The following is a 27,011-nucleotide window of genomic DNA, read 5'->3' on the forward strand; positions in this document are numbered from 1 at the left end:
CTGCGGAAGGTCTCCTTAATGCTATGTCCTATAGAACAGCCGTTGAGGGGGGAAGTGGAGCTGCTCGAGTCAACCATTTCTCTTCCTTTCGCCCTCTTTCTATAGCAGTTGGTATCGCCCTCCTAGGGGCAAGAACGCGGCTGTGAGGAGAGCTGAGCCGTTCCATTTGTGTCCGGAGGGGTGAAGAAGGCAAACGCGAGGCGATGGAGCCGCGGCTTCCCCTCACGCGAAACGGCTCTCTCCTCCTCCATCCGCCCGCCCGGTGCCGGCTTGGCGGGGGAGCCCGGTGCTAGGCTATGCCGCTGCTCGATGGAGGGCGACGGGGTCGTTGTGAGGAGGGCGCGGGAGCGGCGGCAGAAAAGGCAGCGGCCGGGAGCCGAGCCCGGCGACGGCAAGGGGAGCTGCGGCCGGGCTTCCTCCCGCTCCCCGCCGGCTCCCAAGAAGCTGAGCACCGGGGAAACGGAGGGAGAGCCGGAGGATGAGGTACCCACACTGACTCTGGGCCCCACCCCCCTCTCAGACCACAGATCCATCAGGCTCCGTATTGCCTACACTGGCTGGCAGCTTATCTCTAGGGTTGCAAGCCGTTGCCCTTCCTGGAGCTGCCGCGGGGGATTTGAACCTGCGCAGAGCGCAGTGCTGCCCACCACTGAGCGGCAGCCCTTCCCCTGTGGGTTTCGGAGCAGAGGGGTCTGCCTGTCACGCTCAGTATTACCTTCACCCACCTGCAGTGGCTTTCCAAGGTTTCCAAGCCCTACCTGGGATTTGAACCTGGGACCACCTGCATTCAAAAGGAGATGCTCCCTGCTACCTTCCGCGGAGTGTACTCAAGACACCAGGGATAATTCCCACCCAGTGCAAAACACCTGTTAGGTGCAGCGGCACTGTGGTTGGAAGTATGAATTCTTGCGCTGTCAGTGCAGCAGGAAGGGATGGCCCTCGCCTTGACTCTGGGAGACACAGGTGGGATTTGGCAAGGGGGAGCCGAGCCAAGGAGGTGGATCTGCTGTGTTGTTGTGTTCCTATTTGCTTTTGTGTGACGTTTCCCCAAAGGGCAAGGGCCATCGCTCAGTGGTACAGCATCTGCCTTTGCATGCAGACTTCAATCTTTTGACATCTCCAGGTGGGGCTGGGAAGGGCTTCTTTCTGAAATATTGGATAGCCACTGCCTGTCGGTTGTAATACTGTACTGAGTTAGGTGAAGCCAAGGGACTGCGATTCAGTATGAGCCAGCTCCCAATGCGGAAAGGAATCCAGAGTAATGTTTTCCAAGCCCTTCCAGCTCTGTCTGTGAGACTTGTAAAGAAATTTTGACAACTGTGATTGTGGAGGTTAATTTGCTTTTTGGCAGATGAAACAAACCTGTGCTGTGCATTTTACCATTGGAATCCATCTAATTTAAACATTAACTTGAAGAAACTAGTGTATATTAGGTGAATTTTGTCAGTGTTTGAACCAGATTCACATTTAATTGTCCTGTAAATCTTAGTAGAACTGTCATAATTTTTTGATGCATTTCTAACAATAACTTGAAGCAACCTAAACAGAGGACACTTTTAAAGCATGAGACAAGGAAAGCTTCACTATTTAATTTCCCACTTTAGAATTCTGTTAATGACACAGAACCAATAACAATAACTTGTCTCATCCAAAACCTCATTAGATGGCCCTTGATAAACTATGTCTTAGTTCCCCTTCTGAACAGTGGGAATAATATTACTCTTCTACCCTAATAGATTACCATAAGCTTTATTGAGATAATGTGTTTGAAGTGCATTAAACTCTCTAAGGTGCTTATGTAAATGCTAAATATTATTTTAAAAAACCTCATTCAGATTTTTATTCCTTGCAGTATCTTGACAGTGAAGTTGAATTGTTTGGGGACTTTGACAGTTTTTCTGGCAACAATTCTTTGTTAGCTGAAGTACATGATCTGGAGCAAAAATGCATGAAGTCCACTGATGGTATCCTGGATAGTAAAAACCTAGATTGCAATACTGCTGTTGAGCCTGTATGTGGAGATGTTCAGCTACAAAATGCTAAGAATATTGAACAGATATTGCCAATTCCAGAATCAACTACCGACTCCAGAAGAAAATATGATTTTATAAGCACTATGAAAGAGCAGAAGGATAGCAGTCTAGAGCCTCATGGTGATAGTCTAGAAAACCTGCCATCATCACAGCTTTTATTTCTTAAACAATCAGAGGAATGCTTGATTCATCCTCACAAAGTGGCAAATGTAAAAGAAAGAGCTTATCACCGGAATCAAAGTCCTGATAAGATCTCAGACGTACCTCATTGTCATGATACAGAAAATGTTAAAAAAGATAGTGAACCATCTACAAGTTCTTTGTCTGAACCAAGGAGGAGGAGTCTCAAAGATCATCTCAAAAGTGCAATGACTGAAAATGCTAGAGCTCCTGCTTCACTGGTGTCTAAAAGCAAACAACTCAAAGAGGCTGTTGTATCTGAAGAGATTGGGGTTGCTGAGAGAAGTCACAGTGCTTCCTTTGTTGATATTGGTCCATTTTATGGATTGCCAACCAAGGTCAAGGAGCTGCTAACAGAGTTCAGAGGAATTGACAAACTTTATGGTAATACCACTGTACTGTTTGTTGTAGTATTAAATTCTGTGCTAGTGATAAGAGTTGGAAGTGACCCTGAGGATCATTCTAGTCCAACCCACTGCAATGCAGGAATACGCAGTTGTCTCATATGGGGATTGAACCTGTAACCTTGGAATTATCAGCACCACACTCTAACAAATTGACCGATAATGATCCTGTTTAGTGAACAATTTGCAGAATTCCAAAAGACTCTTATTTTAATATTTAATCACTGAATAACATAGAAGGGTAACACCTGTCTTCTTATTTTTACAGACTGGCAGCATGCTTGTTTAACGTTAGAATCCCTGCAGCAGAGAAAGAATTTAATATACTCCTTGCCAACCAGCGGTGGAAAAACACTTGTAGCTGAAATTTTAATTCTTCAAGAATTACTCTGCAAACAAATGGATGTTTTAATGATCCTACCATACGTGGCTATAGTCCAGGAGAAGGTGTGGAAATAATAGGCTTTTTGTCTTTATGTATCCTTGTAGTATACTTCAACTTTTTTGCATAGATTGCTGAAGGTGATGGGCTGCAACCCTGTGCACACTTAAGTGGGAGTTCCAAAATCCATATTAAAACGCCCCCAAATAAAAACGCCCCCAAATAGTGTGCAAGCTTTCTCCAGTATTCTTAATCAGACTAGTGATAAACAAAACGAGTGGGAGAGGGGGAAATAACTGGCTGGTGGTTAAACGACGGGGGTCTGCATCTGATCAGTCAGATTTAAGGTGCTGGCTTTGACTTGTAAAGCCCTTTGCGGCCTAGGACCCTCATAACTACGGTACCGCCTCTCCTGGTATGCCCCGCGGAGGACCTTAAGGTCCATAAATAGCAACACTCTAGAGGTCCCGGGCCCTAATGAAGTCAGATTAGCCTCAACCAGGGCCAGGGCCTTTTCAACACTGGCTCCAGCCGGGTGGAACACTCTCATGAGACCAGGGACCTGTGGGATCTGATTTCTTTCCACAGGGCCTGTAAGACAGAGTTAGTCTGCCTAGCCTTTGGCCTGGAATCTGCCTGATCCCCTTGCCCTCTCCTTTTCCTTCTGTGATGGAACCCCTGTTTGGGGACTTCCCTGGCTTTTTTCTGGCCCACGTAGGATCAGTCTGGATAGTTGAGCTTGGTGAAGATTTGACATTTTCTCCCCCCTGAACAGTTTTTGATCTGGGTTTCCACTGAAATGAATGAGCTTCCACTGCATTTTAAGTTGTATTTTAATCAATTGTTTTATACCTGATGTTAGCCGCCCTGTTAGCCGCTTGGCCAGGTAGGGCGGGTTATAAATAATTTATTATTATTATTATTATTATTATTATTATTATTAAAGATGAAGTGTGGGATCCCTAGGGAGCAGATTATCAAAGGAAGCTCTTTTAAAGCTCTTTTATGCAGCTAGGTGCTCCTTAACTGGAATTACTGAATTCTGTGGGACTCGCTTCTGAGGAAACTAGCACAGCACTGGACAGGCATTTATTTGACAGTTGATATTTTCTTATTAATTTTGAGATGCAGTGCCACTGAACACTTATAAAAATAGCTGTGAAATAAAGCTTGCATGCAGCAGCTGGTCTTTATTATAAGCTACTTGCAAACATGTTACTGGTATAAAATTTTGATAATAATTGTAAAAAAAGAATTCTCTGTTGTGTTTTTATTGTTTATTTATTGCATATGGTAGGTTGCTGGTTTGTCGGGTTTTGGAATGGAACTAGGTTTTCTGGTTGAAGAATATGCAGGAAGTAGAGGAAGGATTCCTCCAATCAAAAGAAGGCTTAAGAAATCTCTGTACATTGCCACTATTGAAAGAGGGCACACCCTAGTGAATTCCTTGATTGAAACTGGGCGAATTGGTGACCTGGGTCTAGTTGTGGTTGATGAGGTTTGTGATAAAACTCCTGACACTATTTTAAAATGCTTTTAATTTATTTATAAATTCAAACTTATTTGCAGAAGTTGCACTGTGCTACTTATTTATATTAATGGGCACTTGGCTTTTTAAATAATCCCTAATTGGTTGAAATATATTCAAGACTCTGTATTGGTAACTAGTAATATTACACATACTGTACTTGCATTCAGTCCCAGTTGTAACCAACACAAAATATAATAATGTGTTTAAGACTGGCATTAATTGGTCTCCCTACACTATGCCAGAGAACCAAGCCTACAGCTTTAAAGAGGGAGGTGGGTAAAAATGCAGCACATATGCCAAAGAAATCTGACCTCCATTTTAATGTTCATGAAGTTCTTGGGTTCTGATGCTTTCCTACTCTCATAATCTCCTTACATCTTTCTTTAATTCAAGTTGCACATGCTTGGAGAAGGAAGTCGTGGGGCTGTTCTAGAAATGACTCTTGCAAAGATTATTTATAAAAGCAGTAAGTGATTTCTGCATGTCTTGAACTCAAATAAAAGCTATATCAATTGTGCCATTTTTAAAAAAACTTAAATAATTTGTGTAATACAGTGGTACTTCAACTTACGAACGACTCGACAACCGAATTTTTCAACTTACAAATGGGGGTATTGGCCGCGCGCTTACGAATGTATTGACATAAAAAAAGTGGCGGTTTTAGATAGAGATTTTTCGACTTACGAATTTTTAGATAGGGTTGCTTCAACTTACGAATTTTTCCATTTCCATTGCATTCCTATGGGAAATCGCGTTTCCAATGGCGTTTTTCGACTTACAAATTTTTCGACTTACAAAGGTGCCTTCGGAACGGATTAAATTTGTTAAAGTCGAGGCACCACTGTAGTATATTTCAACATGTAAAGTGTTTTAAATGCTGATTTTTCATCTCAAGCCCCCAGACCCCAGGAAGCATAAAATACATTCCAGTTGTATTGTTTTGTATTTTGTATTTTTTATTTGTATTTTATTCTTAATTTTTGTGAGCCACTCAGAGAACATGTTAGTTGGCAGCTGTTAGCTATACAAAATAAAATGGCAAACAACATTGGCAACATGAAGTTTAAAATGATGTCATTTAATACAAATTAAATGAGATTTGTTTTGTTCACCTTTTCAAGTTACACCCTAGGATGGAGGGAGCATGGGAGGCAACAGACTATGTAGCAAGCACAGCTCTCTCCTTCAACAGAAAAGTACAGTGGTACCTCGGTTTATGAACACAATTGGTTCCGGAAGTCTGTTCATAAACTGAAGCGTTCATAAACCGAAGCGAACTTTCCCATTGAAAGTAATGGAAAATGAATTAATCCGTTCCAGATGGGTCCACGGTGTTCATAAACCGAAAATTCATAAACCGAGGTGTTCATAAACCGAGGTTCCACTGTACAACCATGGGTCTTAGGAAGAACAGCCACTGCTGCCTGAGGCAGCTGCCTCACTCTGCCTCATGATAGGGATAGCTCTGTTTTGTCTGCTTATTTTAGCAGCAAGTCCCACTGATTTCTACTGAAATTATTCCGCAGTTAATGTGAATACCATTGCAGCCTCAGATATACAAATACTTTACTATGTAACTTTTAGATTTGGGAAGTTTTGCCACCTCAGCGTAGAGTTGTCCAGGGCTGCATTTTGTGTTGCAGTCTTGATAATATCTGTTGCAATTGGTCAAAAAGGGTGATTATGAGGTTAATGCTGCTCTTGCTATTTATCTAAAGAAGAAAGTGGTTGTCTTGTTCTATTTCGAATATGAGATACTATGACTTTCCTTTTCTATTCTTCTATGATACGTTGAGGGTAATATTTCAAAGTATGTTGCTATATTTTGTATAGAAACCACTCAGATCATTGGAATGAGTGCAACTTTAAATAACGTTGGAGATCTGCAGCAATTCCTGAAAGCGGAATATTACACCAGTAATTTCAGACCAGTATGTATTTGACTAGAGAATTTGTTGACTTTCTTAGAGGTAAATGTTGCATTTTGACCACTTTGAACTAACTGAAGGAGTGAGAAGGCATTTTTCCTTTCTGAGCTTTTAAGGCAATTAATTTGGTGAAAAGTGGCATTGTCGTCGTCGTCCCCGACATTTAATTTGACAGTGAAGATAGCATTCATTATTAGCCTTTCAAATGTTTAGCTTTACATGGTCAAATTTCTTTAAAATATGTTACCTTCTAATCACTATTGTGGCAAAAATGAGTTTACGGATTCCTCTTTGTTAAACAAGTCATAAGGAAAATAACTTACAAATTTAAAAGCCATAGACACCATAATTCAAGAAGGTGTTTCAATTTATTTGTGATTTTTAGGAAAGGCAAGAATAATGCATTTTTGAAAAATAAGCTACTCTTCTCTTTTCAAATGCCTTCCACATTGCACCCACAGTATGGCTTTTTCTCAGTAGAAGTCGTAATCTGATTATTCTATGTACATTAAAAAAAATATAGGTAGAACTGAAAGAATATGTAAAAATACGAGACACAATATATGAAGTTGACAACAAAGCGGAAGATGGCTTTAGATTTTCACGTCTTCTGAATTTCAAGGTAATGTCAATAAGCATGAAAAAAAATTCTTTAACATTTATCCATAGCAAATTAAAGTAATATGCTTCAACATATTCTTCCTTGTGTCTGACAAAAACAATTGGCTCTAAAAAATGCAAATCAGTCTAGGTAGTAGTAATAGATTTGCTTACTTTGTTTACAGAGAATGATTGATATGTGTGTATTTTGCCAGCAGAGAATGTATGGTCCAGATTCCAGTATCCTTAGGTGGGGTGGGGGGGTACTAAAATGACAAAATAAATGCATGCTGTTTTTGTATTTATTTTTTCATTTGAAGCAACAATTTAAAATGGATGCTTCAGTCATGAATAAGTTTGTAACATCAAATACATTGAAGTTTTGTATGAATATTTTGATTAACTGAGGCACAACAAAGTTATCCAGAACAGAAAGAAAACTGTGTTATCTTTTAGTATTCTACTGGTCTGCAGAAGACTGACCCTGATCACCTTATTGCACTGGTGACAGAAGTTATTCCAAAGTACTCCTGCCTTGTCTTCTGCCCCACTAAAAAGAACTGTGAAAATGTAGCAGAAATGATTTGCAAGCACTTGAACAGGTATGCTTCCTGGATGTAGTATACCTACTTGAATGGCATGTTTACAATTAACCTCAGAATTTACTAATGTTGATGCAAAGGCCTGTTCCTTCACTTTGCAAACAGAGTGATCAGAATGGCATGCATTGATCAAACAGGATCATGTATAACACTGTAGTATTATATCTGCAGCTTGAGCAAACTGTTGAGTACTGCAGGGTGTGATGGTACTATTGTGTCCAGAATAACAGCCTTTGAAGTACCATATAATTCTGTGTTGTGGCAGTGATGTTGATGGAGAAAGGGAGAGACTAGGAATAATTTAGCGCTGTGTGACACATGCAGCTTATGTACACAGTTCCCAAAATGGTTGGTATGCAAACATATAATCTAAGTGTACTTTTCTTTCCTAGAGACTATAAAAAATTGAAGGAGAAAGAAAAACACGATCTTCTTACAGATTTGAGAAGCATCGGCAGTGGAAGACTTTGCCCAGTCCTGAAGCAAACAATTCCATATGGAATCTCCTATCACCATAGTGGCCTTACCAGTGAGGAAAGGAAAAGAATAGAAGAAGCTTACTCTTCAGGAATCCTCTGTCTCCTTACCTGCACCTCTACCCTTGCTGCCGGGGTTAACTTGCCAGCTCGAAGGTTAATCTTTAAGCTATGTTGCGTCTTTCTGTTTTTATCATGTGGAGCGTAGAACAGATTTTAACATCTCCTTCACTCAGAAGCATGAAGCCGGAGGCAGGGGTCTAGCAGGGCATCAGAAGCTGACCAGAAAACAAGAGCTCAGGCACCTTTTCCTGATATGCTAGCATTCTGTGTGCAGGGAAATGTTTTTACATAGAAGAATATTTTGTCCTCTGAGCCTCCTTCCCTCCTCCCATACACAAAAGAAATGCAGGAGTCTGAAGTGGTAATTTGCAGAAACAGATTTACCACCTTATTTGTTGTTGGTACGTACTAGGGTTCAGGGTCTGGTGTAAAGATGCTCTCTAGTTCCTATTGCAGGCATAGGCAAACTCGGCTCTCCAGATGTTTTGGGACTACAACTCCCATGACCCCTAGCTAACAGGACCAGTGGTCAGGGATGATGGGAATTGTAGTCCCAAAACATCTGGAGGGCCAAGTTTGCCTATGCCTGTCCTATTGCATGGGCTCAGATAAGGCCAGTACTGGAGATAGTGAGTAACTTCCCTTTCCAGTGTCATTTTGCTCTTCAGTTATTCCTCCTTGAAGCACTTCTGGCAACCATGAAGAAGGAAGAGAATTTTCAGGATTAGTCTTGAGAATTTTAGTGTCCCTTAATGAACTGTTCAGATGTTTCTGTTGCTGCTCAGCTGCTGCCTACTCATTAATTCTGAGGATAGCTCAGTCGGTAGACTTAATCTCAGAATTGTGGGTTTGAGCCCTACATTGGGCAAATCCTGCATTGCACTCTTGGTCCCTTCCAACTACAAAATTATATGATTAAATCTAAATCAAGTTGGATGTAGCATACTTGTCTTTTGGTCTAACTATTCTTTATTCTCTCAGTAGGACCAGGCAGAGAACGTAGCAGAAGTCTAGTGTTTGGCTATAAAGGATACTGTTGCTGTGTCCCCTGTTGCATGCAATGCTTGGCAGATTTCTACTTGTCTTTTGAGCATATTTCAGAAATAAGAGGTGCTCCAAAGTCAAAAGTTGCTATGGTATAAAAGTTTGTATAACTGTACGCACTGTAACAATTCTGAGGAATGTTGGGGTTCCGACAATCTGATGCATTTTGTTTTCTTCATTTCAGTAATTACTTTTTTAAAAAATCAAATGCTTTGAACATTATATACTATAATTAAAACGCATTCTCAATGTTTCCATAGGGTCATTTTAAGAGCTCCATATGTTGCAACAGAATTCATGAAGAAAAACCAGTATAAACAGATGATAGGCAGAGCTGGCCGTGCCGGTATTGACAAAGCTGGTGAAAGCATTCTGATCGTGCAAGAGAAAGACCGGAATCTGGTAACTTAAGCAAAAAAAACTGATTTTCACCCTGATCAGTATAAGTCAATTGCGTAATATGGGGTAATGGTCAAATTTTTTAATGTAAGCGTGCTCTGAAATAATTGATCATCCTTTTCGGATGTATATTTAAAGGCCCTTTTTGTTTTATTATAAGTTAACCTCATCTTGAAAACTAGTGATATCTCATCATAAAAGAGCATCACCACCCAGTAACATAACATACTGACTTTAGAAAATGTTTGTTTTAACTGCCTGTCTGCATGGGCTTTGGGTAGGTAGAATTATTTAACAAAAAGGTGATATATGAAAAATAAAATACTGATTATAAATCCACACATTTAAAATATGAAACATTATATACAGCTGAAATAATTGTTTTCTTATATGTTAAACAAATGTCAAATTGCAGTCTTAAGTCACCACTGAAAAAGGCTCAGTGTCGTATTCAGCTAAGTCCTACATTGAGTAAACTCACTGAAATTACTGAACACAAGTTAATCATGTCCATTAACTTTGATGGGTCTACTCTGAGTAGGACAAGCATTGAAAACTACTCCCAGTAAATTTGAAGAGGAATAGATCTGTAGATCTGGGAAACATCCCCTGAGAACAGCCCTGTTCTGTATCCTTTTTGCTTGTTTTTATTTAAAACTTTTATAACTTTCCAAAATAGCTCGAGACAGATTGCAGGCAGCATTTAAAGCTGTAGTCAAGCAGAGCAAAACCACAATTTTTAAAATACAAATGCAACAGCAGAAGACAGGGCAAACTATCATACATCATAAAAACTCAAAAGGAGTTGTAAAGAGCCAAGAGCTGTTACTTCCCAAAGGTTTCATTAATAGATGGACATTATATAGCCAGTGGTTCACAGCCACTCCCTGAGAAAGAGGTCATTCCATAAACCTGAAGTTTGTGAGAAGATGCTACTCCTAAGCTGCAAATGACTTTATTTGTAAGGCAGTAAAGAACAGGGCAGTTGATTCACAAATGCAGTGGTTAAAGCAGTGCAGATCTTGGGGAGATCTTGTTAGGACATAATGGAGAAGATAATCTTTTAGGAACATTAGGTACAAATATGCCATATTTTATAACTTGCATTCACATAGCTATTGCTCTTTTTTTAAGGTTCAAAAGTTAGTATACAGCCCTCTGGAAAGCTGTTACAGCAATCTCCTGCTTGAGTTCAACAAGGGTATCCGGAGTTTAATCTTATCATTGGTTGGATTAAAGGTAATTTTGAAACCTTAAAACTGGTTGATTGTATTAAGAAGACTGATTGGGGGAGGGAAAGTTCCAGGTAGAATAACGAAACACCAAACTCTTCTTTTTTTAAAGTGGTGTTTAGCTTGTCTTAGTATACCCTCATTTGTCCTGTTGTGTTCCACTACAGATAGCAACCAGTCCTGAAGAGGTTTTCCAGTTCATGCATCTAACCTTGTTTAGTGTCCAGCCACAGCTTCTGCCTGAAGGAAAGAGCCTACGGGATGTAACTACGGAAGTATTGCAATGGCTGAAACAAAATGGACTCCTAAAAGCTAGTACAAGCTGTGATGGTGGACAAATTCTAGTGGTCACTAGGTTGGGTCAAGCCACTTACAAAGGTATGAAACCTCTCTCTGGGATCTATTAAAATCACTCAAGGCCAGTCTTACCAGCAAGCAGAATGAAGTGACTAGCCTCATGAATTAGATTCTGACTGCAATTAGGGGGCAGGAAATCTCCATAATTTTAATTTATAGCTACAGGTAGCGAGCATTTTGTGTGCATCTGCTGATGCACAGGACCCAGAAGAGGGCAGAATGGGGTGGGATGGGCTTATGCTCACTCTGCTGACGCATGCAGGGACCAAAAATGGACGCACCCCCCATGCGAAATGGTTGCCGCCTGTATCTTTTTTGAAGTGAAAAGAGATTTGATTTGATTTGATTTTTCACCTCACTCATCAAAATGTCTTGGCCTGGCCAGTTCCCAGCTCGACTACTGATTTTGTATGGACGTATAAAAATAAATCCAGTGTCTCTTTTAGCTTGTCATTTCTGCCCCCCCAAATATTGTCCTTGTTTTGAAGTTTAATCACATTCAGACCTTGTCCGACTGTCAGATTGGGGTGGAAGGAAACATTAATAGGTAAAACATGTTCCTGGTGTGTATTGCAAGGGAACAACAATTTCCCAGTACTCCACAAAATCAATCTGCTTGTAAGCTACATAAAAACCTGCTGGATCAGACTAAAAGCCTATCTCATCCAGCATTCTGTTCAGCAATCTTTTCAATCTGATCAACAAAAGGCCACACATGGGCTAATAATGTATTGGCAATATTTATGAAACACTATCAATTGTTTCTTAATTCATAAACAAAAGCCATATAATATGTGCAAGAAGTCACGAACTAATAGAAGTCAAATATTCCATCAAAAGTAATGCTTAGAATGGTGTGTAATCTCAAAGAAACACTGAAGTTGAGGCAGAAAGCCTTTCCACAGTTCAATATCTATATCAAAGTTTGGTTGAGAATGAACTGGAGCCGGGTGGTGCTGTAAGCACAGCAGCAGCAAACAGCACATTATTATCCCATGTGTTGCCTTTTGTTGATCAGATCGTGTTGTAACACAGGGGATTTTCTTTGTCTCCGCAATCTTTTCAAACACAGCAGCCAACTAGATATGTATGGGAAAGACACAGCAGCACTCTACGTATTCTACGATGCTTGCAAGCATGCCCATGATAGTGATGAATTAGTGTGGAATGTCATAGACATAAGGAAAGGCTACTTCCCCACAGAACTGATGCCCCCTTGAATCAAGGAGAGCTCTGCCGGGCCTGGTTTGTGGAGGTGAAATATGGAGTTTGATGTGACAGCGCTTCCTGCTAAGAAAAGTAAATGGTTTGCCACCCGGGAAGGGTAGTAAGCATTTCAGTCTTCCAACATGTTGGCATGCTGAAATGTCTCACCAAATTCTGAAGATCAGATCTCTAGAATGTGGGCCATTGTATGATGTCTACCTTTTTATTACATCTTAGGTTCTATCGATTTGGCGTACTGTGACACGCTCTATGCAGACTTGAAGAAAGGGCTTGAGGGGCTAATGCTTGAAAGTTGCCTACACTTACTCTACCTGACAACACCGTATAGTATGGTTTTGCAGTGTAGCCCAAACTGGATGATATATTTTAGACAGGTAACCTTTTTTTAAAACAACAACAAGAAGAAGAATTTTATATCTTTACATAGCGTCCCTGGAAGCCTTCCTCTCTTTTTCTGAGCAAGCAGAAGGCTCTCTTGTCAGCTTCAGTGGAACAGCTAAAGTTGTTCCTTGTACACATGGGGTCTTAAATATCCTAGGGAATAAATTATGCTCAGATACATGCAGGATCCAGACCTTTTAAAATTAAACTCCTGGGTTTTTCTTTTTTTGCATTTGTTACAAGGCAGGTATTGAAACTTATGTGCAGCTAGTGTATTTTTTGCAGTATACCTCGTGAGTGTTTTATCTGTTACACGTCTGAAGTTTTTCATTTCACGTGCAGCAACATTAATTTAGAAATTAATGTCACGGGACTCTTCTTCCCATAGCCCAGCACGTGCATGATTTGAGTAACTTGCACCCGGGGAAGACAAGAGAACTCGGAGGGTTTATGGAGGGGCCTCTCATTCCCAGAGATTCCCTGCAGTGCTGCACTGTGCACATCTCTGCACTCATGCCAAGTTTGAGTCCAGTGCCACTCTCCTATGTCTCTCACAAGGGACAGAATATTTTTCTGCAGAATGTAACTTTCCTTTAAATCTGAGATTAATTCTACTTTTTAGTACAGTCAGCTAAGTCCAGCAGAACAACAAGTAGCAGTCCTTGTTGGTGTGCCGGAGAGCTTTATTACCAAAAAGGCTTCTGGACAAGCTGTCAGAATGGTAAGAGGAAGATATATTTCTTATTTCAGGTGTCTAAAGATAACTGTGGGAATGGATTATTGCGGTATTCATCAAAATTGTGAATTCAGGGGAACTTGTGATTCCTTTCTTGGAGTTGGTCATAAATGATTGGATTAAAATTTTGAGTACCTTAACATTAAGTAGATCAGAAATTAGTTGCACATGAATGGCAGAAAAGCAGCATATTAGAGTCATAAAGGTAAATGTACCCCTGACCGTTAGGTCCAGTCACGAACGACTCTGGGGTTGTGGTGCTCATCACGCTTTACTGGCCAAGGGAGCCGGCGTTTGTCTACAGACAGCTTTCGGGTCATGTGGCCAGCATGACTAAGCCGCTTCTGGTGAACCAGAGCAGCGCACAGGAACACCTTCCCACTGGAGCGGTACCTATTTATCTACTTGCACTTTGATGTGCTTTTGAACTGCTAGGTTAGCAGGAGCTGGGACCAAGCAACGGGAGCTCACCCTGTCACAGGGATACTAAAGCTTATTTGTTGTCGTATTTGGGACTACTTGTTTCTGAAATTCCTAGCTGGAAATTGTCTTGTGTGGCCTCTTATGTTGCATTTCATGGTTTAGATAGCCTCAGAAATGGATGAATTTAAAACTGTAACAGTGTTCCACTATTTCAGATAAACTGAAAGATTCAACCAATTTTTCCATTGGATTGTGTCTTCAATTTTTAATTATACTCCATATTCCTTTAGGATGTGGACATTGGCACAGCCAGTAGACTCTACTTGTCCTTGGTTCTTCATGCTTTGTTAAAAGTGAACAACGTATGGGAGGTGGCAGAAAAATTCAACATATCGCGAGGATTTATTCAAACCCTTCTTAATTCAGCTGCTTCGTTCTCCTCCTCAGTTCTACATTTCTGTGAGGTAATGTATAGTAGCTGAATACTTCATTGATGGAACACAGAAATGTCACTCAGAAACTTCTTTTACTTCAGATTTTCCAAATTGTTGCTCGCAGCTTCCCTTTCAAATTCCAGAACTGGTCAAGGCTGCATTTCTTAAAAATAGTCCACATTCAGCACATTCTGTTTTACTTAACTTGCATGTGGAGAATCCTTAAGATGAGAATAAATACCATTTCATTGTGCTTTTATGACAGTATTTTCATACATGTTTCAATTTAAAAATCCATTTAAAAAGAACCACATTGAAATTAGTCAACTAGAAGCAAAGGATTTCTTGCTGTTAGCTGCTTCTATTGCTATTGAATCATTGCATTTTAAGATGGTACCCAAGGAATCTGTTCCAGTAACCTTCCAGTGTTTTAAATTATCTGCAGCTAAAAGATCACAATAACTTATTGGTTCCTCTTCCAGAAATTAGACAGGATTTCGGTAGACAATTTTTTGACCAAAATGGACAGACAAGTTGTTGTTGTTGTTGTTGTTATTATTATTATTATTAATTATTAATTATTAATTATTAATTATTAATTATTATTATTATTTATACCCTGCCCATCTGTCTGGATTTCCCCAGCCACTCTGGGCAGCTTCCAGCCGAATATTAAAAACACAATACAGCATCAAACATTAAAAACTTCCCTAAACAGGGCCGCCTTCAGATGTCTTTTAAAAGTAAGATAGTTGCTTATTGCCTTGACATCTGATGGGAGGGCGTTCCACAGGGCAGGTGCCATTACCAAGAAGGCCCTCTGCCTGGTTCTCTGTAACCTCACTTCTCACAGCAAGGGAACCGCCAGAAGGCCCTCGGCATTAGACCTCAGTGTCCAGACTGAACAATGAAGGTTTCCTAACATTTTAAATTACAGTATGTTTTAATTTATTTTTACAGGAGCTGAATGAATTTTGGGTTTATAAAGCTCTTTTGACAGAACTTACCAAGAGACTAACCTACTGTGTTAAGGCAGAGCTTATCCCTCTTATGGAGGTGGCAGGAGTTTTAGAGGTCAGTATATGCATAACAAACCAGAATAACTGTACAGTAATATCTCCACGAACGTCCACCTTGTCTAGCTTCCATTCCGGCAAATGTCCATGGCAAACCCGGAATTACCAAAATGGGTTACTTTGGGGTTTGCTGCATGCGCAGAAGCGCTAAATCACACTTCACGCATGCGCAGAAGCACAAACCACTCCACACGCATGTGCAGACGCTGCACTTTGCCCTGCGTCCTTTTCGGCTAGCGGCCAGGGCTCCAGAACGGATCCTGGTTGCAAACAAGGTACGACTGTATTATTTTACCAAACAAATCCAAACCGGAATTTAAATATTGTTTCTTAAAAATCCTTCAAAGTAACTGTTACTACCTGAGATTGGTACAGTGGTACCTCTACTTACGAATTTAATGCGTTCCGAATGCACATTTGTAAGTCGAAAATATTTGTAAGTCGAATCCCATAGGAATGCATTGGGAGAAAAAATTCGTAAGTAGAAGCAACCCTATCTAAAAATTCGTAAGTAGAAAAAATCCTATCTAAACCACATCCAAGATGGCGGACGGAGCTCCATTCGTAAGTAGAAACATTCGTAAGTAGAGTTATTCGTAAGTAGAGGTACCACTGTACAGCTTTCTCTTTTCCAGGGAAGCATAGTTTTAATACCCAGCAAAATAACAAAAAAATGTAATTCCTGCAGCAGAGGTGTGCTGCTTTGCATTCCTATGCTTCTGACCCACTACAGCAAGCCTCATTTTGCCATGTTAGATAAGATAAGATAAGATATCTTTATTGTCATTGTCCCCTTGCGGGAACAACGAAATTACTCGGTTGCTACATCCACTCAGATGTTAGCTTTTGAGATGATGTGCCTTTGGGAGGGGGCAGTACAGGAACAGATCTTTGCTGCTGTTTGATATGTCATAATGACATGATTGCTGTTTTTGCTGTGGGCTGGCACTGAGGAAGTTATTCGAACTCTGTGTTCTTTCAGTTATTTTATGCACCATTAATTGTAGCTTCACAGCTGTCAACACCACCCTGGGATAAATATTTAAAAGGGTGTATATAAATGCATTAAGTAAAAGGGGTGTCTTGGAATTGTAAATTGTGCACCATTGCAGTATGGTTGTGGAGTACGTGTTGAAAAGCACCCTGAGCAGCAAACACATATTCAGTACAAGACAGAGGACAAAATGAACTTGGCCAATGGAGCCAAAGTTCTCTGGTGTCATTTTTTCATGAAAGTCTTTTTATGGAAATTGACTAGACAGATTGGAGATGGCCCTGAACTGAGCTTTCTAAAGTTGAAAGTTTTCCTCAGTAAGTTTTGCTGTTAAATAGACCTACTGCATCATCTCTATACAGGAGTGACATTGCAACTCCACATAAAATGCTGGATTGAAAAGCTAAAAGCTTAGCGGTTGGTGCACTATTTTAAATATCTTCTTAGTACATGTGTATGTGCTCAAAATACAAACCATAAAAATATTTCCAAAAGCCCTCAATTTTAAACAAAAACATTTGTTTCAGTGTTTATCATAGTGCCCAATAAATCTTATTGAGGCTAGTGTGCGTTGAGGTGGTGAAAGATCTCGACTAATATACAAAAGGGGCTGTTTGATGAAAGATTTAGTGGTCAGAAACAGTAGCTAGAAATATGACAGGTTGGTAGAGACTAGAGGTGTGGTGATGATGAATAGATTTGTTCCCACCTCTTTTTAATTAGCCTTTTGTTCACTTTCTCAGGCTCGAGCCAAGCAACTCTACAACGCAGGGTATAAAACTTTAGCACACTTGGCTAATGCAAATCCAGACGTGTTGGTGAAGACTATTGAGCATTTGTCCAGAAGCCAAGCTAGGCAAATAGTTTCATCTGCAAAGGCAAGTAAAATTTGTGGAAAGCATCAACAGGAATGGGGATGAAAAATGTGAATCTTAATGGGGAATGGTCTAATCTGCACATTTTCAAACCAATATGCCAACCAAGACACAATTATCCTTCTAAATTTGCACTTCTCTGAATTTTGCAATGCAGTTCTCTAACCAGAAATTGGGGGAAGGTGCATAAAAAACACCTGCTTTTTGCATAGGAGTGAAAGCTCTTGTGCTCGGATCCTACTTGCTGGTTTCTCCACAGGCATCTATTTGGCCACTGTGAGAACAGGATGCTGGACTAGATGGGCCACTGGCCTGATCCAGGAGGCTCTTCTTAAGTCATTATGAACGATAAGCTTTCACTAAAATGGGAGAAAGTAAAGGGATATAGTTGGAGTGAGGGTCACTTGCTCCTGGAGACCATAGCCACCGAGAATCAAGCCCTGTCCTTTCGTCTGCATAACCCCTTCCTTGGTTCTATTTTTTGTTTTTGTTTTACTGGCATGCATGAGTGTGTGATACAACCTTTGCAGGGATCCGACTAGTCTTGTCTTTGTGAGTCTCTGAGAACTGTCAACTCCCCCACCACCACCACCACCAAAATGTATTCAGAAATGTTTCTTATATCAGTTTAATTTGACTTTACATGGTTGTTTTTGGATGCAGATGCTCCTGACTGAAAAGGCCGAGGCATTACAAGAAGAAGTGGAAGAGTTACTGAGAATACCTGCAGACATTACTTGAGTCTACTTAATCACTCTAGCATGTGAATCAAGAATCAAACAATTATTTTTCTACCCTAATTTATTGTAGTTTGCTATACATGTACCAGAGCTTATTTCACTATTAATAAAAGCTCCAAAAAATTCTCTATACTTCCTGTTCAGTATGTTATGAAACTCTGATGTTCTTTGGCAAAGCTGAAATTGATTTATCATCTTTCAGACCTCCTATTTATCATTAGTGGCGGCATCATTTGTTCTGGATATAAATCATTTTTGCTTTGTTTCTGTAAACAATCCCTTTCATAAGGCCACGTTAGGAAATTAGAAAGGGGTTGTGGTTCTGAAGCAAATATCAATTTCTTGGGCTACTCGTAACATAAAAATTGTATAGAGCTAATCAAGATTTGCCAGCACTGAAGAAACTATCAAATAAACATGCCTCTTTAATGCCTGGGTTACAAAATCATTATGAATGATGATTTATTGATTTTGGATTAATAAAAGTTACTATTTTAAAATATTATACTTTGGTATATTGGGTTGCAATTTTATGCACATAGTAGAGTTCTGCGTAAACATGTTTAGAGCTGTACCTACATGTCCCTATGGCATGTTCTAGGGGGTTGGACTAGATGACCCTTGGCATCTTCACTATCTTTCAGTGAGTGCTGGGGATGCCCCTCTTTAACCTGGCCTGTGATATCTCAGGTGTGTGTTTTCAGAATCCACCCTATTCCAGCTCTACAGTTCTGTAATTCTCTGGCTCTGTGTCCCACCATGGCACATTGACAAGATGCCAAAATGGGCATCAAAAAATCTCACAGGTTGGTGAATGTATATTTCACTCTCTTTTAATGTGTCTGTAGTATAGTAACAAATGGAACTCTTGTGTCTATAGACAACCAATCCCCGTTACTGTCTACTGATGGCAATACTGCAAGCTCTAACCAGGTGTGTGCAGACACTTAAGGAACATAGCGAGTTCAGAAACCAAAGCAAATTGGATGGTCAAACATCAACAGAAGTAACAAGCTCCACAGTAGAGAGCTGCAAATTGTAATCTGCCATTTTGGGGGCAATGCCACCCTAAAAAATCTGGGTGATTGTCTCTGTCCTTTACATAAACCTAAGAGGAGCCAGCTGCATCAGACTGAAAGACCTATCTAGTCCAGCAATCTGTTTTCACTATACATGGAGAACCTGCCACCTTTGCAGTGAGAGATTTTACTTGGGCTCCTTGATCACTGCAGATGGTGACAGCAGTCACGAAATTAAAAGACGCCTGCTTCTTGGGAGAAAAGCAATGACAAACCTAGACAGCATCTTAAAAAGCAGAGACATCACCTTGCCGACAAAGGTCCGTATAGTTAAAGCTATGGTTTTCCCAGTAGTGATGTATGGAAGTGAGAGCTGGACCATAAAGAAGGCTGATCGCTGAAGAATTGATGCTTTTGAATTATGGTGCTGGAGGAGACTCTTGTCTTGAGAGTCCCATGGACTGCAAGAAGATCAAACCTATCCATTCTGAAGGAAATCAGCCCTGAGTGCTCACTGGAAGGACAGATCCTGAAGCCGAGGCTCCAATACTTTGGCCACCTCATGAGAATAGAAGAAGAAGAAGAGTTTGGATTTGATATCCTGCTTTATCACTACCCTAAGGAGTCTCAAAGCGGCTAACATTCTCCTTTCCCTTCCTCCCCCACAACAAACACTTTGTGAGGTGTGTGGGGCTGAGAGACTTCAGAGAAGTGTGACTAGCCCAAGGTCACCCAGCTGCATGTGGAGGAGCAGAGACATGAACCCGGTTCCCCAGATTATGAGTCTACCGCCCTTAACCACTACACCACACTGGCTCCCTGGAAAAGACCCTGGTGTTGGGGAAGATTGAGGGCACAAGAAGAAGGGGACGACAGGACAAGATGGTTGGACAGTGTTCTTGGTCAAACATGAGTTTGACCATGGTCAAACATGAGTTTGACCAAACTGCAGGAGGCAGTGGAAGACAGGAGTGCCTGGCGTGCTCTGGTCCATGGAGTCATGAAGAGTCGGACACGACTAAACGACTAAACAACAAGCCTAATTTCATGTGTGTTGTGCATTGGAATTGTTGAGCAAGTCTCGGTCTGAAGATTCATGAGAACTCTGTTGAAATGTTTGCCTTTGGGTTATTTTCATGCATCATAATAGCAAAGGGAGGAGGTCTTCCTGTGAATCTGGAAAAGAAGTAGTATTGGTTTGAGATGTGGGAAAAGATAGAAGAGTATTTAGCGCAAGGTATGTTTCAATAGCCTACGTCATTTCGATTTACTTGGTCACTTTGGCCCCGCTTGGCTCTGTGATTGATTAAAGTAGAAAAACCTGTTGCTGGGTGGAGATTGCCTGGAAACAGCTGACTCACTGGCAGGTTACTCCTTGTTTATGCAGATTGAGTGTCTCAAACTCCTGTAAACCGTGCTGGAGACAACAGAAACCGCCACCGCCTTTAAACTGTGACTTCCTGTATTTATGATGACAAGTCTTGGGAGGCACTAAAGCTAATTTGAAAAGAGACCTTTGTTCGGAACAGATGTGGTGGTGTTATCAACGTGCCTGAAGCAGAAATTGCCATTTTTGCATTGAAAACAAGTGTGAACACAGATGGCTTTTTCAAATTCCTATTGCCGCACTTTCAGAACTCCAAAGTATATACAGTGGTACCTCGACTTACGAAGACGATCCATTCCGCGGCTGTCTTCATAAGTCAAGGTTTTCGGTTGTCGAAGCGCCGCTTCGGCGCAGGCGCAGAACGCACGTGCCGAAAAGACTTCCGGAGGTTGTTGCCTTCGGAAGTTGAAACCTTCAGAAGTCGAAGCCTTCGGAAGTCGAGGTATGACTGTACTGTGGAGCCAAATTGGACCTGGCAGCAAAAATAGTAATAGATGCCTTAGATCAGGGATAGCCAAACTCCAGGTGTTGTTGAACTCCACTTCTGCTGGCCCCAGCCAAGACAGTTAATGGTCTGGGATGGTGAGCGTTTAATTTATTATCCTCCCTTCACCAGCAGGACCCAGGGCAGGTTACAACAATTTTAAAATCCAGTATTAAAACAGTTAAAACGGATTGCAGTCACAGGAATAGGGTGGATTCTGGAAACACAAATCTGAGATATCACAGACCAGGTTAAAGAGGTGCATCCTCAGCACTCGCTGAAAGGTAGTGAAAATGCAGAACACTCTTCTTTTTAAAAGTTTTTATTTATACTTTTCAAATTTACACATTTCATTAGTTTTACAATCATTTTAACATTTCAAAGTTTGACTTCCTTCCCCCTCTTTTTGCAGTTCCTTAAATTATTTTTTTTAATATCATTGGCATATCCAAATTCATTTAATTTGCTCATTTAATTATCTACTTTAAATATATACTCTTTTGAGACTGCAGGTTATTACAATTATCCTGCCAATGTTTTTATCTGTTTGTAATTTATCTGTAAATATTCAATAAACAATTTCCATTCTTTTATTTAAAAGTTTGTTATCTTGATTTCTTATTCTTCCAGTAAGTTTCGTTTCGCCATTTCTGCATATTCCATAGGTTTTGTATCCATTCTTTCTTTGCTGCGACTTCTTTCCATTTTCAGGCGAGTAGCATTCTTTCTGTTGTAGTCGCATACATAAATAAATTTCTACCCAATTTAGGTAGTTCTGTCCCTTTAATTCCCAAATGAAAAGCGTCTGGGGTTGTTGTTGTTTTACAAAGGTTATTTTAAACATCCTTTTCAATTCATTATATATCATTTCCCAGTAAGCTTTAACCTTACTACAAGGCCACCACATATGATAAAAAAGAACCTTCCTTCTCTACATTTCCAACACTTGTTTGATTTAGATTTAGACATGTCCAAAATTGGTTTGAAGTCTATATCGTGACATCAGTTTCGTAATTTTTGACTTGACAATATATCGCAAATGTGTGCGTGCTCAAAACTCGCCTTATGGGAAAAACCATGAAGCCAGTCAATGTTTCTCTCAATTTCTGCAGCCTGTGTTAACTCTGCCAGCTCAGCAATCCCCTGCCTCATGCCGGGGGCAGTGCATCACAAGAGCAGGTGCCAGCAAAAATCACAATGCAGGAAAAACCATGAAGCCATCCGATGCCTCTACATGGCTCCATCCTTATTGCAGACACTGTGACATCTCAGCATATCACAGTGTTTAGCTGGTGATACATCACCATGTTAAAAAACAAATATCGCCCAGCCCTAGCCCCAGGGCAGGTTACAGCAACCAAAACCATTTAAAACAACTTGGGCTCACAAAAATAAGTCGTGTCCTTATCAGGTATAATGAAGGTGTTAGATGCACCTCTGCAGAGAGGGACAACTTACAAAAATTAGGAAGAACTTCCTGACAGTAAGAGCTGCTCGACAGTGGAATTTGCTGCCAAGGAGTGTGGTGGAGTCTCCTTCTTTGGAGGTCTTTAAGCAGAGGCTTGACAGCTATATGCCAAGAATGCTTTGATGGTGTTTCCTGCTCGGCAGGGGGTTGGACTGGATGGCCCTTGTGGTCTCTTCCAACTCTATGATTCTATGAAAACACCCTCTACTTAAATATGTCTCTCGAGGTGATTGGCAGACACGAACAGCAAAAAGACTGTACAAAAAGCAACTGAGAATAAGTTTTAAAACAATGCCAAATGAAAACCCAAGTTTTCCAGTAGGGAAAACTTGTCAAAACAAAAAGTGTTGGTTTTGGAAAGCATAGGGTGGAGGCGCCTGTTGTTATCTCAACAGGAATGCTATTCCACAAAACAAGGCGGCTACATTGACAGCCCTGCTCTGATTTGCTGTGCAGCCAGCGTCTGATATTTTGGGGACTTGAAGGACAAACTCTCCTGCAGAACACGGTGACCTACTGGTTATGTAAGGGGTGTGGTGGTCTTTTAAGTCACCTGGTGCTGCCATGTCCCGAACTACCTGCGTCCTCCAGGCAAACCTCAAGGGTAGCCCCACGTAGAGCACATCACAGTAATCCAGCCTTAGCTTAACAGTACATGGACAACTGTGGTCAAGCTCTCCTGATCCAGGAACAGCTGTAGCCAGGAAAAGGCACTGCTAGCCAACAAAGACACTCCTGGCTCCAGGGGCAGAGTGAGATCCAGGGGCACTTCTGAATTATACACTTGCTTAGAGAGAGTGCAAGCAACTTCACAGACCTAGGGACCACTCACTCAGAATTCAGACTCTGTTTACTAGCCCTCATCCAGCCCACCAGAGCATCCAGACCCCAGTTCTTTATTTGGAAGGTTTTAGGCATGTGTGTGGCCTGCCTCTTTCTGTGGCCGAGATGTGATAGGACTTTGCCTTTTATATGTATGAATGGGTTTATCATTTTGTTTCCGTTTTATACTGGTTTTAATCTTTCTACTATTTTGCAAGTCGCTTACAATTACTTTCTGTAAAAGAAAAAAAACCATAAGTGCAATAATTTATTAATTTTTAAACACTTCCCCATAATATAATGCATTTTTGTACATTTTTGTGCACATTTTATCCTGGTATATGCTTCTCTTTTCTACACACTGCTCGGCTGGAGTACTGCACTGCAAAATTCGTGGAAGCGTGAATTTCAAAGGATGCCTGCATTTTAGTTTGCTTACTGTTTTGGAAAGCGGAAATGAGTTAGGCTTGCCTTTACATGTGAGCTGAATCAATTTCTTTTCCCCATCCCTAGCTGTGGCACATATGGTAGGTAAAAGGGGGGATGCGGGTGGCGCTGTGGTCTAAACCACTGAGCCTCTGGGGCTCGCCGGTCAGAAGGTTGGCGGTTCGAATCCCCACGACGGGGTGAGCTCCCGTTGCTCTGCCCCAGCTCCTGCCAAACTAGCAGTTTGAAAGCACGCCAGTGCAAGTAGATAAATAGGTGAAGGCAAACGGCGTTTCCGTGTGCTCTGGTTTCCGTCACAGTGTCCCACTGTGCCAGAAGCGGTTTAGTCCTGCTGGCCACATGACCTGGAAAGCTGTCTGTGGACAAACGCCATCTCCCTCGGCCTGCAAGCGAGATGAGCGCCACAACCCCAAAGTCGCCTTTGACTGGACTTAACCATCCAGGGGTCCTTTACCTTTACCTTTTACCTATGGTAGTGCGGAACTGAAGAGCTGTGCTACCAGCACTGGGCGTCCCTACTGCTGAGAAGGGCAGCACTGAGCAAGGTCAAGGTCAAGAGTGGTGCCGGGTTGGTATCCGTCCTGCTTCATTTCTGTAGGCAGCAGCCCAGCTCTGTTTCTTTCCAAATCCAAAGGGTCTGCCTCTGCCACAAACAGCTGAATGTTGGAAGATTCATAGAATTGTAGAGTTGGAAGGGGCCCCGAGAGTCATGTGGTCCAACCCCCTGCTATGCAGAACTCTCAACTAGACCAACCATGACAGTTGGCCATCCAACCTCTGCTTAAAAACCTCTAAGGAAGGAGACTCCACAACCTCCCAATGGAGACCTTTCCACTGTTGGACAACTGTTCCTGTCCTAGCCTCCAGAGCAGGAGAAAACAAGTGTGACAGCCCTTGAGATATTTGAAGATGGCTATCCTATCTCCTCCTGGGCTCCTCTTTTCCAGGCTAAACATACCCAGCTCCCTCAACCATTCTCCGTAAGGTTTGATCTGGACATTATTCAGGAAGTACTTCTTAACACGGTGCATGGTTAAAACTATGGAATTTGCTACCCAGATAAATGTCGTGATGGCCGACAACCTGGGTTGCTTTAAAAGACGATAGGGCAAATTTATGAGTGGAGGTGGCTATTGATGACTACTAACTGCATGCAATGGCTATGTTCTGCCTCAGTTATCACAGGTAAGATATGCCTCTGAGTGCCAGCTGCTGGGGACAGCAATGGGGGAGGATGCTATTGTGCTTAGGTCCTGCTTTCAGGCTTTTCATAGGCACAAGGACATAAGAAGCCAAAGGACCGCTTAGTTCGGTACTCTGTTTTCTCAGTGGCCAAGCAGATGCCCAATGGAAGCCTGCAAAGAGCCCCTAAGCACAACAACACTCTCCTCTTCCCCAACCTGTGATTGTCAGTAATTAGCATTCAGAGGCATTCTCCCTCCGGCATAGGGTCAAACACTGAGATTAGGATGCTAAACTAGAAGCAGGAGTCTGTTTCATGCTCTCAAAGTATGTAAATTGCTCTGATTTGCAAGGTGTATCCCAGTCAACAGGATGTGGCTTTCCTGGAGACACATACAAAAGTTTTACTTGAATGCATGCGAGCAAAAGTATGGGTTCCTGTTTTCTTGAAAAGGTCACTAGAAATTGCAGCAAAAAAAGGGGAACTGTTTGGATTGTAATGTGTTTCCTCGCTCACTGTTGTTGTTAGTAACATGGACTAGGATGGGGTGATCCCAGCCCCTCTTCAGCCAGAGAGTTCAGACAGTGTCCTTGGGCAAGTGACTCTTTCAGCCAGACCTACCTTGCAGGGTTGTCGTGATGATGAAGTGGGAAGGAGGGAAAGCCATGTGTATATACCATCTCCTTGGAGGAAGCGTGTAGGGAAAATATGATGCACACATACTTTGTGGTTGTCACTCTCCCAGGCTTTTCCCCTGTAGACTTATCATTCAGATCTGATGCTCCCTCTGCTAATAACTAGGTGGCTTGCAGGAAGCAGCAAATGACAAAACATGGGGGAGGAGAGAAGGAAGAAGAGAACGGACATGGGGGAAAGTCCATTGCAAACATAAATAGGATTGTTTCAAAGGCTATTAATTCTATCTCCAACATCATTTGAACCCTATCCATGAAGAACGGAGCTGTCCACCAGGACAGTTTTTGTTATGCTGTATGTTTATCTTCCTATATTCATAAAAGTGTAAGGCTGTCATCACACAGCCCCCATTGGAAGGCTTGCGGTGCCTCATTACAATCTTGGGGTGGGGCATTGATTGAGTGGGTAGGGAGGACTGGCAAACAACATGAGCAGAGGCAGCAAATCTCTCTCTCTCTCTCTCTCTCTCTGTGTGTGTGTGTGTGTGTCTGTCTGTCTCTAATCTTGCCTGCCTGCCAAATTGCTCAAGGTATTATTCATGGCGGTCTTCTTTTATCTTCACACAAGGCTGCCCTCAGGCCCCAAATCTGATCCTTTCCAAAGGTAGCAATTCTAAGCCTGTTTTCCTGAGAGTAAAGGTCGTGTCCGACTCTGGGGTTGCGGCGCTCATCTCGCTCTATAGGCCGAGGGAGCCGGCGTTTGTCCGCAGACAGCTCCCGGGTCATGTGGTCAGCATGACAAAGCTGCTTCTGGTGAACCAGAGCAGCACACGGAAACGCCGTTTACCTTCCCGCCGGAGCGGTCCCTATTTATCTACTTGCACTTTGATGTGCTCTCGAACTGCTAGGTGGGCAGGAGCTGGGACCGAGCAACAGGAGCTCACCCCGTTGCAGGGATTCGAACCGCCGACCTTCTGATCAGCAAGCCCTAGACTCTGTGGTTTAACCCACAGCGCCACCTGGGTCCCCTTTCCTGAGAGTATGCCTTACCAAACATGCAATGGCCAACAACTTTTTTATGAGGCAGTGCGCAAATCCAGCTCTCTCTGTGTGTATACGCGGGTGTCCACCACCACCAAGTGAAGCTAGACTCGGCCAGTCTGTCACTGAGGGCTGCACTTTGTACAGGCCCAGATGCACTCTGTTCTGGATGGCCACATGGCACCTATATCCTCAAGCTCAGTCCCCTGGGGTGGCGAGCCATTTAAGGCCGGATCCTCCTGAACGTAGGAACTCCTCCCCAACCACCTCCAAAACCGACTCTCCCGACTGATCTCGGTCGTCCCCTCTGCGCGTCTTTGCGCGTCTTTGAGCGCCGGGTGACCGAATCGGAGGGCGGATCGTTTCTTGCCTTTCCCAAAACGCCGCAACAGGAGGCAGGACAGAGCT

The 27,011-nt window shown here is 41.9% G+C and overlaps 1 protein-coding gene across 2 annotated transcripts; it reads left to right on the plus strand.

Annotated features, from left to right (window-relative positions):
- The first annotated feature begins 168 nt into the window (after positions 1-168).
- HELQ (helicase, POLQ like) lies at positions 169-18,622 on the plus strand. Of its 2 annotated transcripts, none has more exons than XR_015947801.1 (18): positions 169-483; positions 1,853-2,597; positions 2,886-3,064; positions 4,297-4,497; positions 4,924-4,996; positions 6,364-6,461; positions 6,982-7,080; positions 7,515-7,660; positions 8,053-8,292; positions 9,504-9,645; positions 10,777-10,881; positions 11,042-11,252; positions 12,675-12,832; positions 13,467-13,560; positions 14,289-14,462; positions 15,393-15,506; positions 17,246-17,380; positions 18,041-18,622. XR_015947801.1 is itself a non-coding variant. In XM_035112968.3 (18 exons), the coding sequence occupies exons 1-18, from the start codon at positions 310-312 to the stop codon at positions 18,116-18,118; spliced, it is 3,171 nt and encodes a 1,056-aa protein (XP_034968859.1). In that variant the 5' UTR covers positions 169-309; the 3' UTR covers positions 18,119-18,622. The 2 variants fall into 2 exon arrangements, 1 of the variants encoding a protein (XP_034968859.1); XM_035112968.3 differs by having other exon boundaries at positions 13,462-13,560.
- The last annotated feature ends 8,389 nt before the right edge of the window (positions 18,623-27,011 follow it).

Source organism: Zootoca vivipara, chromosome Z1 (genome assembly GCF_965207765.1).
Source record: "Zootoca vivipara chromosome Z1, rZooViv2.hap1.1, whole genome shotgun sequence".
Lineage (NCBI taxonomy): Eukaryota > Metazoa > Chordata > Lepidosauria > Squamata > Lacertidae > Zootoca > Zootoca vivipara.